This window comes from Aquarana catesbeiana, linkage group LG11 (genome assembly GCF_042186555.1).
Source record: "Aquarana catesbeiana isolate 2022-GZ linkage group LG11, ASM4218655v1, whole genome shotgun sequence".
Classification (NCBI taxonomy): Eukaryota; Metazoa; Chordata; class Amphibia; order Anura; family Ranidae; genus Aquarana; species Aquarana catesbeiana.
In genome coordinates this window covers 54,698,738-54,715,247 of record NC_133334.1, presented here as the reverse complement: position 1 = coordinate 54,715,247, position 16,510 = coordinate 54,698,738, and the positions used below count along the sequence as shown (strand labels likewise).

General features: G+C 46.7%; 1 protein-coding gene across 2 annotated transcripts in view; it reads right to left on the bottom strand.

Moving 5' to 3' along the window:
- The window catches only part of FNBP4 (formin binding protein 4), a 39,930-nt gene extending 34,792 nt beyond the window's left edge, over positions 1–5,138 (bottom strand). For both annotated transcript variants that reach the window (XM_073604430.1, XM_073604431.1), the window contains exon 1: positions 4,953–5,138. In XM_073604430.1, the coding sequence (XP_073460531.1) occupies positions 4,953–5,070 (118 nt within the window). In that variant the 5' untranslated portion in view covers positions 5,071–5,138. The remainder of the gene's footprint in view (positions 1–4,952) is intronic.
- Between the last annotated feature and the right edge of the window lie 11,372 nt (positions 5,139–16,510).

Below are 16,510 nucleotides of genomic sequence, written 5' to 3'. Positions count from 1 at the left end.
GCTCCTGCCCATTGAAATCAATGGGGCAAGTGCAGCTATACCGCCAGCATAGCACTGCTGCAGCAGCGCTTTTAACCCTTTCTCGGCCGCTAGCGGGGGTAAAATCGCACCGCTAGCGGCCAAATAGCGCCGCGAAATTGACAGTAAAGCTCCACTTTACTGCCGACGCACCCACAGCCCCAGTGTGAAAGTGGCCTTAATCCAGCACACTGAGGACATCTAGTGGCAGAAAGGAATTACTGCAGGAGACAGCATGAGAGGAGATAAGTAGCACCCAGGGCATTTTTTTTTATATATTTACTTTTTTGTTTCTAACCTCCTGAGAGACTTTTTACATATTAGACAGTGTTGAATTTTAACTGCCTCTGAATGCCAACTAGGAAGATTTCTCTTCACATTGTATGCCCGTGACATCAGGTTTAGAATTTAGGAAAACAGGCATTACCAGGACAGGAAGCCACAGATCACAATAAAATCTTAAGAAGACATTACTAAAAATGTTTGCACCCTGTTCATTTTAAAAAAAGGTGGAGTTAGGCTTTAGAGTAACCCTGATGCTAAAAATGAAAAATCACACCCCTATAAAAAGTAATTAATATTTATCCCTCCCACTCCACCCAATCGCCAAATCTAGCTGTGTGACAGGAAATGGGAAAACTCCCGTCTCAGTGTTTGAAGCGTATTCAGAATCTGGTACTGCTGACAGGGTCTGATCCATCTCTGCGCTCAACTGCTTCAACCCCCCCATTACTTCAACTTCAATATTGTGTTCTGTAGTAATGTAGGGGACGATGGGAGAAACCACTGAGCGCAGGGGGGGGACCAGGAATCTAACACTCCTGAAAGTGTTGGTTTGTGAACAGATTTTATCAGACGATTTTTCGGAATCACTGCAGAGTTTGGTGATGTGGGCAGGGGGATAGGAATATACCTGTGTACTATTTTACAGCGACATCTTTTTGGCAATTTCATTTTAGGAACAGTGTATCACAAGACTGCTTATTAGAGGTTTGCCCTTTTGATATACAGAGAAAGCATACCGCTGTTTTACAGAACCACAGACCACAATATATTGTATTCAAAGCTCATCTTGAAGCATACATAAACCTTTCTATTCAATGCTCATCTTGAGGTATACATAAACCTTTCTATTCAATGCTCATCTTGAAGCATACATAAACCTTTCTATTCAATGCTCATCTTGAGGTATACATAAACCTCCCTTCCATCAAACTTAAAAATACAAATCTGCCACCCTGGGTCCTCACTTCCAGGATTGGGGACCTGTGATCAAGCATTACAATCTGTGCATCCCGTCCTCCTCTCATCACGGTGGTGCAGTGTGTTGGAGCCAGTTAGCCAGGCAGTGACTTGGGAGCTGGTACATGACAAGACTGCAGATTAAGGTGTGTAAATGGGACTTGTAAAACTGACCGTACACTACACAATCTGATTGTACAATCTCCTTTAGATATGCCCCAACTATGTAGTGCAACGACCCTCTTGGTTGGATTAAATTTGAACGGATTGCTTAGGTTTGTCTTTGTATTACATAGTTTTTGGTAAATCTAAAACAGATTACACAGAGATTCTATGAGATTGTATAGCATATGCCCAGCTTCCCAAGATTTAGATGGGATTCACCGCCCCCCCCCCCCAGTTAAAGTGTTTCTTAACCCAGGACCCTGCATTATTCACTATATCTGGTCTCCCACAGTACATAGAAATGCAATTATTTTAGTAAATATAAACTGCTAAATACCCATCAGCAGTATATAGCAGTTTTGTGACTTCTATCAGTGTCCAGACAAGCACTGGTTAAAGCTTGTAGGAGTTTTCATTCTCCTCTGACTGTCCTATGAGGCTGCATGACCCCTGACCCTCTATCTGGACAGTGCCGATTTGCCCTGTGCCGATCACATGCAACCTCCTGTTGTCTTATGAGTTTATGTGAAATCTCCATTAATAGCTGTAAAATATTGTAATTATGAATGCATTTCATTTAGCTTGCATCTATGAAAGCCGTGCAAAAGGGCTTCACCAAAGCGCTTGTTAAGAGCAGACAATGCGGGGCAGAGGCTTAAATACAGATTTTTCCGGGTAACACTCCCAAACAAAAAAATAAGCTCTGTAGCAATACACACCAAACTGAGCATGTGCAGAGTGTCTCTTAGGGCTCTGTTCTATCAGGAGATGGATTGGGGACTGTGAAAGAAGGGGAGGATCACAGAAGACAGGATCAAACAACCTTTTCAGACAAAGCGCAGGATTAACCCCTTAGGTTCCACAGTGAGTATAACAAGCATGCTTTACTACATATACAGACTGATTTTACTGTTGTGGGTTTAGCAACATTTTAAGGCTGGCCATACAATTTGATTGTACAATCTCCAAAACTATGCCACATGAGGACAAGCCTAAACAATGCATTAAGTAAATATCAAATCGGCAGGCCCTTGCACTATATGGATGATGGTACATCTAAAGGAAACTGCACAATCAGATTGTATGGTCAGGCTAACAATATAGGGAGGTAATGTGAGTGGGTGTGTGTTGGTGTCACTGCTATAAGTAAGCGCCCTGCTATACCCAGCCTCCACCTAGGTCAGTGACTCATACAGCAATAAAACTAAAGCCTCAACATAGACAGGGAATTAGCATTGTGAAAAGTAGAGTTCAGCAAGTGTATCCTCCATGATCTCTCATGAAGGGTGAGAGTGCAGCAGATATGAGTGCAGCAAGTTTGGCTGCCTAACCAGCGACTACTGATGAGATTGGGTTCACTCTGAAGCAAGAGTTCGGATGTGACTGCTGGGCCAATAAACTGCAAGAGATTATTTGCTCCACAGCTGATGTACACAAAGGGGAGGGGAGGCTTACGACATCATTCTCATAATATGAACACATGGTCTATGTTAGGTCAAAGATGTCAGGAGCACCCCCACCCCATTGTGTACGCCGTCTGCAAGACAAGAGAAACTCCAGGTTTGGTCTGAACCCAAGCTCATTCTTACCAGAAACAAGCACTATCGGATCACATTACAAACTGCTATCCAGTAGCCTCCCCATATTTATTGTCAGCATCAAAGGCGATTGCGGAGCTCTCAAAATGCACCGGATATTGTTAGGACCTTTTGTTGTACATAATAAAGACTACCTGCGGTGCTCTCATCCTTCTACTCTTCAAATTACTCAAATTACTAGGATACTCCATTCCTCCTCTTTAGATACTAGTCTCTGACTGTCCCCCGTGTCCCGGCCCCTAGTCTCCCACCATCCCCCACGTCCCGGACCCCCTAGTCTCCCACCGCCCCGGACCCCCTAGTCTCTCACCGCCCCCCGCGTCCAGGACCCCCTAGTCTCCCTCCGTCCCAGACCCCCTGGTCTCCCACCGTCCCTCGCGTCCCGGACCCCCTAGTCTACCACCATCCCCCGCGTCCCGGACCCCCTAGTCTACCACCATCCCCCGCGTCCCGGACCCCCTAGTCTCCCACCGCGTCCAGGACCCCCTAGTCTCCCTCCGTCCCAGACCCCCTAGTCTCCCACCGCCCCCCGCGTCCAGGACCCCCTAGTCTCCCTCTGTCCCAGACCCCCTGGTCTCCCACTGTCCCTCGCGTCCCGGACCCCCTACTCTCCCACCGTCCCGGACCCCCTACTATCCCACCATCCCCCGTGTCCCGGACCCCCTAGTCTCCCACTGTCCCCAGCGTCCCAGACCCCCTAGTCTAACACCGTCCCGGACCCCCTAGTCTACCACCCTCCCCCAGCATCCCGGACCCCCTAGTCTCCCACCCTCCCCGACCCCCTAGTCTCCCACCCTCCCCCAGCGTCCCCGACCCCCTAGTCTCCCACCCTCCCGGACCCCCTAGTCTCCCACCGTCCCCCGCCTCCCGGACCCCCTAGTCTCCCACCGTCCCCCACCTCCCGGACCCCCTAGTCTCCCACCTCTCGGACCCCCTAGTCTACCACTGTCCCCCGCATCCCGGACCCCCTAGTCTCCCACCGTCCCCCGTGTCCCGGATCCCCTAGTCTCCCACCGTCCCCCGCCTCCCGGACCCCCTAGTCTCCCACCGTCCCCCGCCTCCCGGACCCCCTAGTCTCCCACCGTCCCCCGCCTCCCGGACCCCCTAGTCTCCCACCGTCCCCCGCCTCCCGGACCCCCTAGTCTCCCACCGTCCCCCACCTCCCGGACCCCCTAGTCTCCCACCGTCCCCCACCTCCCGGACCCCCTAGTCTACCACTGTCCCCCGCATCCCGGACCCCCTAGTCTCCCACCGTCCCCCGTGTCCTGGATCCCCTAGTCTCCCACCGTTCCCCACCTCCCGGACACCCTAGTCTACCACCGTCCCCGAACCCACAGTCTCCCACCGTTCCCCGCGTCCCGGACCACCTAGTCTCCCATACATCTCCCGCGTCCTTCCCCTCAGTCTTTGACCGTCTCTTATATCGTGCCCGTAGTCTTTGACTATATCCTAATGTCTTCTGGTTCTGATAATGAACATTCTCTAACTCTTAGGTGAGGCCCTTTGGTGATGTCAGGGGCAACACTTGAGGTCCCCTATATGAATTGAGTAGCCCAGCCCCCCGTGCTGTACACTGAAGGAGGGGCGCTGTGCACTCACAGTAAGTTCTCAGTCTCCGGGGTTGAAGACTGAGGACATCTAATGGTGGAGAAGAGGTACTGCAGGGGACACAGTTTTCTAGCTGATGTTTTATTTTACACTTTTTGTTTTCAAACAGAAAGTAATAATATAGATATATAATGATAACAAGGCCCAGAGGAAGTCAGCGCAGAACAGCACCCCAAACACTCACTCCGAGACCTGTGTCGGGACACACATCACTGACAGCCGGGTACTCCGCCACCCAGCCCCGATTATCAGGAGAAGAACGAGACGACGTACTCCCCTCCCCCACACCGCCACTCCCTCTACGAGGCCTGCGGGGCTTACCCTCCGAACCAGAGCCGGTCTCCTCCCGGGTGGCAGCGCGGGGTCCCGGCGGGGAGAGCTGAAGGATAGGTCTCCGGCCCGACACCGCCCGTGTCTTCTTCCCCATGAGAGCGCGCATAGGACCCCTCACACCTCGGGGCGCGGAACTAACACGTCACTTCCGGGCGCCGGTTCCCCTTCGTCATGTCGTCTAGACTTTCCCGGTAGCGCACGTGACCGTCAGAAAACCCCGCCCATGGTGTCAGTAAAGCATGCACTTTACTGCCCCCTGCTGGCACATCTATTTACTACAACCAGCTAACCATAAAGCTGCAGGGAATAATTCCCGCCCACATTGTGACCTGACTGAGCCTGAGGTGGCTGCAGTGATCTGGTCATTTGTCTTGACGTGAAATCCTTACTTTGTATCAACTGAACCCTTCATAACAAAATTAATGGAGTAATGCAGACCCCCAACAGTACCATGAATCCTGCGTGTCCACTTTCCCCCAGTGCAAATCCCCTCCATCCTGATTTGACGCATTGCCTTTGCATCGCCTGTTTTTCACACGGTAGCCCATTGACTTCAACAACTGCCTGTCGTGCAACAAACCAAAGGAGCTCAAGTACCAATTTTTGGTCCCGAGCCAAGCGTGTTTGGCGACACCTTTTTTCATGTTTTGTAGTGAGGAAAACTTGCACCAAAACACGCAACTGACACCTGCATTTGCAATTCCATTACCAAATAGCGGCACCACAAGAACGACATGCTGTTTGGAGCATTTTTCGTGCATTTTCCTGAAATGCGGGCAGAAACAAGCCACACAGGTGTGAATGCAGCCTTAAGCCTAGTACACACGATCGGACTTTAAACAAACTTTTCCGTGGATTTCTGTCCAAAGGTCGTTGGCCATGAACTTGTATTGCATACACACGGCGGGACTTTTTAGGCAACAAACACAAACGGAGTGATGTTTCAACGTACTGACGATACTTCAAAAGAGGACGTTCAATTCTCCAACGCCACCCTTTGGTCAACTTCTGTATTGTTGTCTGATCTTTTGCATTGGTTCTGAGCAGGGCCGGACTTACTATTGGGCTTGACTGGGCTCAAGCCCATGGGCCCCGCCCAATAGGGGGCCCCGCGGCGCCCACGCTATAGCTGAAAGACGGCTACAGCGCGGACGCCAATTGCCGGGAGGGCGTCCCTGGACGTCCTCCTGTTTACTTCCTCTCTGCGCGCCGCCGCGGGCATGCATCGGGGAAGTTCTGTGCTGGCCGTGTCCACAGCCAATCACAGATCATGCTAAATGGCCAATCACAGCGGCCATTTAGCACTCGATCGGAGTGTCCAATGGGAGGTGATCTCATATGTAAACATATGAGATCATCTCTCATCGCCGGCTCTCCCTCCTCACACAGAGACAGTGTGAGAGGAGGGAGAGCTTCCGTGCTGCAGTGGTGAGTGAACACTCACACTAGTTACAGTTACACTCCCCCCTCTGTCAGCTACTCGCCCCCTCTGTCAGCTACCCCCACTCTGTCAGCTACCCCCCCTCTGTAAGGCACCCCCATCTCTCTGTCAGGCCACCCCCTCTCTTACCACCTTTCTCTCTCACCCCTCCTCCCTCTCAGCCCCCTTCTCTCTCCCACCCCTCCTCTCTCTCTCTCACCCCACTCCCCCCTCACACCCCCAATCCCCTCCCCCTCCCCCTCTCTCTTTCTCACACCCTCTCTCTTCTGTCTCCTCACCCCCTTACCTCCTCCTCTCACCCTTTCTCACCTCCCTCCCCCACCTCTTCTACCCCCTCAGGGTGCGAGGGCCCCATGATTCCTAACAGCGGCCCTGTGAGTGAGTGCACAAGTTCGGATGTGTTTTGATTCCTGTGCACCTCACTACATAACATAAGTACCTTTAATTAGTGTCCACTTGTGTCATGGGTGGAGACCTTATGATTCTCCCATTTAGAAGAGTGTAATGCTCTCATGGTTCAGAGATGCAGGTTCTCCCACTCCATGGATAGTGTAGGACCCACTGATTATGGGGTACTTTGTCGTAGTAAGTGGACTTAGCACCATATAGCAATATGGTGTGACCAAATCCCCATATTTTTTGATAATGTTTTTTAGAAATGCTTAGGTGTTTTAAACTAGCCTTGCTTGAGGTAAATGTCTTTTTTGCATGTGTGCGCTGTAATATTTTCTTCTGCCGACACACTGGGCACAGCGATGCAGCACCTTCCTCTACTTTGCCTTCTCTCCAAGCCCCCCCCCCCCCCCACACACACACACACACACACACACACACAATGGAAGGAAAGAAAGAAGGAAAATAGCACTACAGTAGAGCAGCTTCGCTCCGCCCTCAAACTCTGGCTCCCACACTTGCTGGCTTGAAACGGCTCTCGGTAAGGCAGTCTAATGTGGGTCTTTAGGGGCAGGGGACACTGATGGGGGGGGGGGGTTCCCTGATCTAGAGGTCTCTAAGGGGGTGCTGATATAAGGGGACCTAATAGGGGGCCTTTATGGGGGACCCCTAAATTATGGAGGGGTAACACTGACCCGTATTTTATGAAGGGGGGTGACAATTACAATTACCCCTAGGAGGTAACACTGTCCAATAAAGCGTGCCACATTATTGCTCTCCTTAGTGCACCCAAAGGTGTCCCAGGTCTTTACAATACTATAGTGTATACTACAAAAAAAAATTGCCATGCACCGCTAAAGTGTTCGGGTTTGGCTTGAAGAAAAGGTGGCAACCCCAGCTGGAAGACCCTTCCACGACCCATCTTCAGTGTTCTGGCTGAGGGAAGAAGATTCTCATCCAAGATTTTACAAAACATGGTCCCCTCCATTGGCCTCTCGATGCAGCAAAGTCGGCCTGAACCTTTATTAGAGAAACAGCCCCAAAGCATCAGTTTTCCACCACCATGCTTGACTGTAGGGATACCGTTCTTAGGGTCATAGTCAGCATTTTTTTTCCTCCAAACACGGTGAGTCGAGTTAATGCCAAAGAGCTCAATTTTGGTCTCATCTGACAACAGCACTTTCTCCCAATCCTTCTCTGAATCATTTAGATGTTGATAGGCATCACTGTACATGTACACTGATATGTGAATATCCATAAATACATCAGGAGAACATAAAAAAAATACTTTATATCTAACCCCATTAGAACTTCCGCAGTAGATGTGGGCATCCATTCCAATCTTCGTAATAAGTCCACCTTCAACCCACTAAACACAGATAATGAATATTTGGAAGTGTTCAAAAACATTTAATGACCAGGATAGGATGAGGATAAGGAATGTAGTGGATCCCCAGTATATATTAGGAAGGGTATGGAGTCACTCGAGGAGCGAAAGGAGATTATCATACGCCCGGCCGATAAGGGAGGAGGTTTGATGGTCATTTTGGATAAAACCTATTACCAAGCAGAGATGAGTCGGCTATTGAGTGACTGTGACACTTACAAAATTCTAACTAAAGATCCAATGTTGGATTATAAGGATGAATTGCATGTGTTAGTAGAGGAAGGTAAGGCCAAGGGTGTTCTGACTAAGAAGGAGGCAGCTTACTTAGACCCCTTGTTTTGTAGGACTCCCATAATATACTGGGGGTGATTTATGAAAGCCGTGCGGCGTCAGGAGAGGCGCACTGTGAGGCGCTACGCAAATTTCCATATTTACGAAATGGTGCGCCGGTAACAGAGCGTGAATCCCCCATTTACTATAGCAATCTCGGTGCACGGGAGAATGCAATCTGTGCGCCACTATGGACATGGCGCACGGCATCTCCAAATCAATATTGACAGAAGATGGAGGTGCCAATATTATGAGGTGATGTGAGGAAGTTTAGTAACAACTGCCCAAGTAACAAATATGCCCAAAATAGAATGAGAAAGTAACTTTTTCAGAGAAAGCCTGCTGTGCCTTCAAGTACATTTAGAAACTGCGTGAGATCAATGTAAGCAGTGCGCATGCGTAAGTGGCTCTTGCGCTCGTTCACATGCGTTTGTTCGATGCGCGGCCAAAATCTTTGTAAATGTTAAGCAACGTACATGCAATTGCACGGGTTGAATGGGCGCACCTCTAAACTTGACAAATTTTTTTTTATGCTGGTTCACCTTTATGTATTTTTTTAAGGAGATTTGCACACAGGTCATGTTAGCGTGTTACGTTGCCAACATGTGACATGCACCTTGTTAAAATTATGTAAAAAGATTCTCACTCTTCTAGCTCCTCCTAAAAGGGCATTTGACCTTCCCCTTCTAATGCGTATGATTTCCTTGGGCTAGCTTTTGCTTTTAAAGGGGAACTCCACACTCCATTCTCCAATGCTCTTGTCTCCCACCTCTAATCCCTTGGATTTCCATGGGCTAACTTTTGCTTTTAACCACTTCAGCCCTGGAAGATTTGGCTGCTGAATGACCGGGCCATTTTCTGTGATTCGGCATTGCGTCTCTTTAACTGACAATTGCGCGGTCGTGCAACCCTGTAGCCAAACAAAATTGACTCCTGTTTTTCCCCACAAATAGAGCTTTCATTTGGTGATATTTGATCGCCTCTGCGGTTTTCTATAAACAAAAAAAAGAGCAACAATTTTGAAAAAAACACAGTATTTTGTACTTTTTGCTATAATAAATATCCCCATTTGTTTTTAAAAAAAGCAAATTTTTTCTCAGTTTAGGCCGATATGTATTCTTCTACATATTTTTGGTAAAAAAAATCGCAATAAGCATATATTGATTGGTTTGCGCAAAAGTTATAGCGTCTACAAAATAGGGGATAGATTTATAGCATTTTTATTATTTTTTTAACTAGTAATGGCGGAGATTTTTATCGTGAATGCAACATTATGGCGCACACATCGGACAATTTTGACACATTTTTGGGACCATTGGAATTTATACAGCGTTCAGTGCTATAAAAATGCATTAATTACTGTAAAAATGTCACTAGCAGTGAAGGGGTTAACACTAGGGGGGGGATCAAGGGGTTAACTTTGTTCCCTGGGAGGTGATTCTAACTGAAGAGGGAGGGGACTGACTAGAGGAAGTGACGAATCGTGGTTCCTAGCTAATAGGAACACACGATCTGTCACTGCTCTCAGAACAAAACACGGATTTGTGTGTTTACACACACACTTCCGTGTTCTGTCCCTCGTGCTCGCGATCGCTCATGGCCGGCGGTCATCGCGACAGCGGGCGCACGCCTGCTATCCCGATCCCGCGAGCCGACGTATAGCTATGACGGTTCGCGGGATTGTGCTGACCTGCCGCCGTATAATGACAGCGGCTGGTCTGGTCGACAAGCAGTTAAAGGGGAACTCCACACTCCACTCCATTCTCTAAAGGCTGTGAGCTGCCTTCACCAATCCAAACCACATCCTTTTTCAGAGCATACAACAGGGTCAGCTAGGAAAGGGGCAAGAAGAGCAATCGCCCAACCCCCTCCTGAACCATACAAGGCCACATGCACTCAACATAGCTGGCTGCCTTTGGGGCATGTTGGGCTCAGCCCAATACAAACCACAAAACACCTTGTACCCACTAGTTTAAAGGGGCTTTCCACATTCTGTAAAGCCCCCTGTCTGCAGCCCCCCCACAACCCCAGCCTAGGTTTGTGTGGAAGAGGCCCTTGTCCCCCTGAATATGGGAACAAGGTGGTTGACTTTTGGGGTGCCCGAGCCCCTCCTGCCCCCAAGCATCCACCCCCCTTTCATGGGCTGGCTTGCTGTGTGTTTGGCTAGGGGTTTGTTAGTGTGTGGGAGGGGCACAATATTTTTAGATTTTGGGGTGGTATTTTTCACATGGGGGTTCTCATTTTAAGCCTTAACAGACCCAAATGGCCTTGTATGTATTGGGGGGGCAGGCTATTTTTTGTTTTGGGTTAAAATCTTGCAGATTTGTAAGTTTTATCTAAAGCCATACATCTTTGAAGCAGCATTTTGGATACATGCTACAAATGAACCACTTTGCAGGCCGAGTAAGCCCCCACCCCCCCAAGTTACTAGCTTTTAAGCAAATTTGCATTTTTAAAGGCATTTCTCCTTGTTTCTTTTTTAGGGTTGTCCAAATTGGTGACATTTATATATGTCCCTCAGAGTGAGACCTGGGCCCCCATACCCATTTTAAGGCCATATGGGTATACCACATGTTATTATACATCTGTTATGCTCATTTTATTAGAAGTACACTGCTATACCACTATGACTTTTTGATATTCCAAAAAATGTTGAGATTTTATTTATTCTCTCGTTATTGCCCTTTTTATCCATAGTAGCTGTCTTTGTCCCAGGAGTGTCATTTCCTTTTGTGATTCTCCTTGGAACATTTTTTTCTTATATGCGTTGTTCTGGCTACGAATAAGCCTCTATTATGGGGAGTGGCATTGGGCGAATGATTACTATTCCATTTTATAGCATAAGGTATAAGGGTGGATCCCCCTTTTTTCGTTTTTTCTAGAGCCCCATACACACTTTTAGATTTTCTGCTTATTTTTTCCTTCAGATTTACCAAAACCATATAATATGAGTTTCAATTTGTATGAAATCAGGCAGGCCCTTGCACTACATGGTTTTGGTAAATCTGAAGACAAAAATCAGCAGAAAATCTGATAGTGTGTATGGGGCTCAAATTGGTCTGTAAAAACAGCTAATGTTGGCCTGGCAGGATGTCCAGGCCTATCATAAAACTGCCACCCTCTCAATTCAGAGAACCAGCAGATACCGGTCGTAAATACCTTAGTGCACATAAAGCTTAAACAGTGGAATAAGTATGAAATTTCAGCATGTTTCATAACTTCCAAAGTAATAATAGCGCAGCCATAATATGGACATATTTAGTTTCCTTAGATGATTTGTAACATTTCCACAAGTCCAGACACACCTATGTCAGATCATATGGGAAACCACTGGTACCCCTTATTCCTCCTAGGTAAACTAGACACTGGAGACATGGCATGTTTATATCTGTTTTGAAGGAAATCTCCTGCTGAACAATAATATGGATATTTGCAGTCTATAAACACTATGGATGCAGAGATATGAATATGTATTACAAAGTGTACCTGGGATATGGTCATGAGTGTAGACACCTCCCAGCAACCAACCCCTAAACAAGATGACCAGACGATTGGTCACTGGGCGCTGTCAACACCCCTTTGATCTGACAGAAAAGAGGAGATGCCAAGACAATGGTCAATTTCCCCTTTACCATCCAAGCAGGAACATCTGCCAAGTTTGAGAACTGATTACCCAGCTCATTGATCGAACTCTGATCAACCCTCTGACATTAATTGCAAGTATTCTTCTTCCCCGATTCTACCTTATTTCTTGGTGGCTGTATATCGTCGTTCTCTCTTTGAAACATCTTTTTTCTGTATATTTTTATGTGCACCAACTTTGACCTTTTCATATTAAACCCTTATGTTGAAAAGTGTTATCCTTGTCTCTAAAGCTCTTAATGCAAGCTATAAATGAACCTGCCTCTTGAAGAGCGCTACTGTTTTAGAGTAAGGCCTCTGAGCAGACCTGTCTGTGGTGGCAGTGTGTGTTTCAGACGCTTATTCTGAAATCATAATTGGTATCACTAAATTGATGGAAGTCCTGACCCTTCCTAAACAAATGTCAAGGGTGGCAGTTAAAGGGTTAATTGCGTAATTAGCGCAGTGACAATCGCTCTCAGGCTGCTGACACCTAGATTGTGGTCCCGCTAGCTGGAAAATCTTTGTGCTGGGCGCAGCTGAGAGTGGCATTGTTACATAAGTGACATCGCGGTGTGAGGTTGGCCGGTCCTTCGTCGCGAGGAGAGCAGGGATCTGACACTGGCGTTCGTCACAGTACCCACTTTGAAGTTCTGTCTCTACATTGGGTGAACTTGCATTTTGTGTGTTTCATAGACTGTGCATGTGTTTTCAATTGCCGCATTAGCACACAAACCTATGTTATATAAAGCTTGCAGATAGCATTTTTACCTTGCCCTGAAAAGAGGCAAGAGTGCGTGCGTCAGTCAAGAGAGTACATTTGGGTGTCCTTATAGAGTTTGTAACACATGTATTTTCTCTTTGTATTTTGTTTATGTCTTTGCAAAACAGATGTGTTTTAAGAGCAAGTATTTTTTACTTTTGTTTATTTTTTTTTATTTAATTGTCTGTGCTGCATTATTTTGCAAAATCTTCCTCAAGATGTTGTGACTAATAAATGTTTAAATCCTTAAGAGACTGTCCGTTTGTGGGTGCAGTCCTTTTAACTCCTGTTAATTTCCTCTGCAAAATGGTCAGACTTCCAAACCATATTCTGTTAGTGTCTCAAATTAACATACATGTGTTTTTTGCTTTCCTTGCTCTTTTCCAAGTCCTGTTTTGTTGACCAATACAATTTGTAGCAAATATTTTTGTTTCATGTGTTTTAACAATATTTTGTTTTGCAGATGCATGCTCAATCCAAGTAATGCATCTTACACTCCCCCCCCCCCAAACAATTTTCATGCAACAGATTTCCCAGCTGGTGACATCACTTCCCCCTCGGCACAGGAAGGGCTCGGCTCTGCTCCCTCCCTCCTGTCAATCATCTGGGACCCATTACAGGTCCCAGGTGATTGAGCGGCCAATCACGGCGCGCGGCGCCGCTCGCGCATGCGCAGTGGGTGCCAGGCTGTGAAGCCACAGCCCGGCGTCCACAGTTGAAATGCCGGCGCCGACGAGCAGAGGGGGGGGGGGGGCGAGCGGGGCTTTTATCCACTGCATCGCTGGACCCTGGGACAGGCAAGTGTCCAATTAAAAGTCAGCAGCTGCAGTATTTGTAGCTGCTGACTTTTAATTTTTTTTTTTTAATGGAGCCCCTGGGTGGAACTCTTTAACTAGGATGATTGGCATGGCAAAACAAAAAAAGGTGTGATTTGTCTAAAAGCTACTTTCCTGGTGCCTTCATGGTAGCATATGCATGGATTGGGCATATGCTGCCATGTATAGGCACCAGGAAAGGAAAATTACAGAGAGGTAAGTATTCAATTTTCCATTTCAGCGGAGTGGTTCTCAGCCTCAGTCCTCAAGTACCCCCGACAGGACATGCTTTGGGAGTTTATCTTAGTTAAAATAGCTGTCCAAAATACCAAGCCATTGACTTTGATTTAAAGCACCTGTGCAAGATGAAGGAAAACCTGCAAACATGACCAGTTGGGGGTACGTATTTAGAGCACTGAGCTAAAATCTAGCTCAAGACAATCCTATTCTAATTGTGGGCATTTGAGGGAAAACAAGTGAGTGTTAGAACCCCTGCTTTGTCTTTTTTAGGTTGTGCTTTGTGTCCCTTTTCTGAAAATTGGCTTCACTTCCTGTCACATTGACAAACAGGAAGTGAGGGTAAAACCTTACCAATGTCTTTCCTTGGGGACACACAGGTCAATCTAACTAGTGTCCCCATTAGGCAAATAGCAATCTAGCACTTTGTTGTGTACACCTCAAATTATTAGGTATTTTGGAGTTTATTAAAGGCAAATCCACTCTGCAATACAAGTGTACTCATTGTAAATCTGAGGGGAAGCACTGGTGATTTTTATCATCCAATCATGTAGAAGTAAAGATGCTGTTTTTTTATTTTCCTTGCATGTTCCCCTTGGATCTCCAGCAACTGCATTTCCAAGTGCACTTGCAGTGCAAAGTGGATTTGCCTTTAGTAAATAAACCCCAAAGTCTGAGATACCTAATAATTTGAGGTGTACACAGCAAAATGCTAGAGTGCAGTTTACCTAATGGGGAAACTACTTAGATTGACCTGCGTGTCCCCAAGGAAAGACATTGGTAGGGTTTTAACCTAACTTCCTGTTTGGCTATGTGACAGGAAGTGAATAAATTTGGTAGCAGCCAGGGAAAGATGAACATAATGCATGGCACTGGCAGGGGAAGTCACATTACTGGTGATCTGTGGACATGATCAGATGGCTGTACAGCTAACTGATGACTTCCATGTGAAAGCTGACAGTTGACTTGTCAGTAGACATGTGCAATTCGTTTTGGTCCGGACGATTTTATGGTTATTTGGAGATTCGGAAATTTTGTTGAAATTCGTTTAATTTGATTTCATATATTTGTTTTCTAACGGATTTCAAATTGACAGAATGATTCAGATTTAGATTTAGGTCAAAACATGATCAACCGATTTGAATTCTGTGTGAAGAATAGCTGGTTGTTTAACAAGCCTACACTTACCTGCTCTGTGCAATAGTTTTGCACAGAGCAGCCCCTATCCTCTTCTTCTGGGATGCCCTACTGGCACTCCAGGCCCCTCCTCTTTATCGCGTGCCCCCATGGAAAGCCGCTTTCCCTAGGGGCACCCGTGCGAGCTCACTCCCGAGTCCTGCTGCTGCGTCCATTGACACAAACAGCGGAACTCAGCCCCGCCGCCCACTCCCGTGTCACTGGATTTGATTGACAGCAGCTGGAGCCAATGACTCCTGCTGCTATCAATCTGTCCAATGACAAAATAGACAGCGGCTGGGGCTGCTGTGCTCATGCACATTGCTGGATCAGATCAGGCTCAGGTAAGAAAAAGGGGGAGGGGGTCCGAGTGGGGAGCTGCAGCGCAGAAGGTTTTTCACTTTAATGCTTAGAATGCAATAAGGTGAAAAATCTTGAGGCTTTACAACCACTTTAAGGAATGGGCTGCCGCGTCCTTAAAAACCGATGACTGTTCAGCTGTAAGCTCGTCCCCCACCTTTTCTGGCCTGCCAAGCTGCATGCTCGGATGAGGGTCTGGTATGGATTTGGGGGGGACCCCACGCTCTTTTGTTTTTTTAAATTTATGGTGTGCGGTTCCCCTTAAAATCCATTCCAGACCCGAAGGGCCTGGTATGAATTCGGGGGAACTCCGAGCTGTTTTTTATTTCTGAATTAACAACCATCTATCATTTTTCAACCCGACCAAATACAAATTGTTCTAAAAATTTGGAATTCGTTAGAAAATGTATAAATTAAATGAAATGAAACTAAATGAATCCTGAAACGAATCAACGAAATTATTAACACAACGAATCTATCCAAAACTAAACAAATTTTTCTGTTCTGCACATCTACCACCATCAAATTCTGTCCTATTTTCAAGAGAATGTTACAAAGGAGGTGTCAAAGGGGACTCCTTGGGAAGCCCATAAGGCTTTGGTGCTTTATATGAAATGGATAGCCCATAACTACAGATCCCACACATAGCCCAACAATTTAGGGAGTATTATCAAGGTCTATACCAATTAAGGCAGGAAGAACCTTTTTTAAGCTCTAGGGAAAAGGATACAGAAAACTAAAGAGTATTTAAAGAAGGCGTCTTTTACTAGTTTGGAGAAATTGAGTCATTGTGTTTTATTAATGGGGCCATTGAGTGAGTACGTTAATTTTAATCAGGAAGGTTGGAGGATATCTCCAGATGCCTTGTGGCCTCATGTTACCAAGGGGAGTGAGGGTCTTACTAAATATCAAAATTTTAGGCCTATTTCTCTGCTAAATACAAACACAAAGATTTTGTCTAAAATCCTTGTGGACGGGCTCAGACCCTATATGGCTGACTTGATATACTGGGGCTAATTAGGT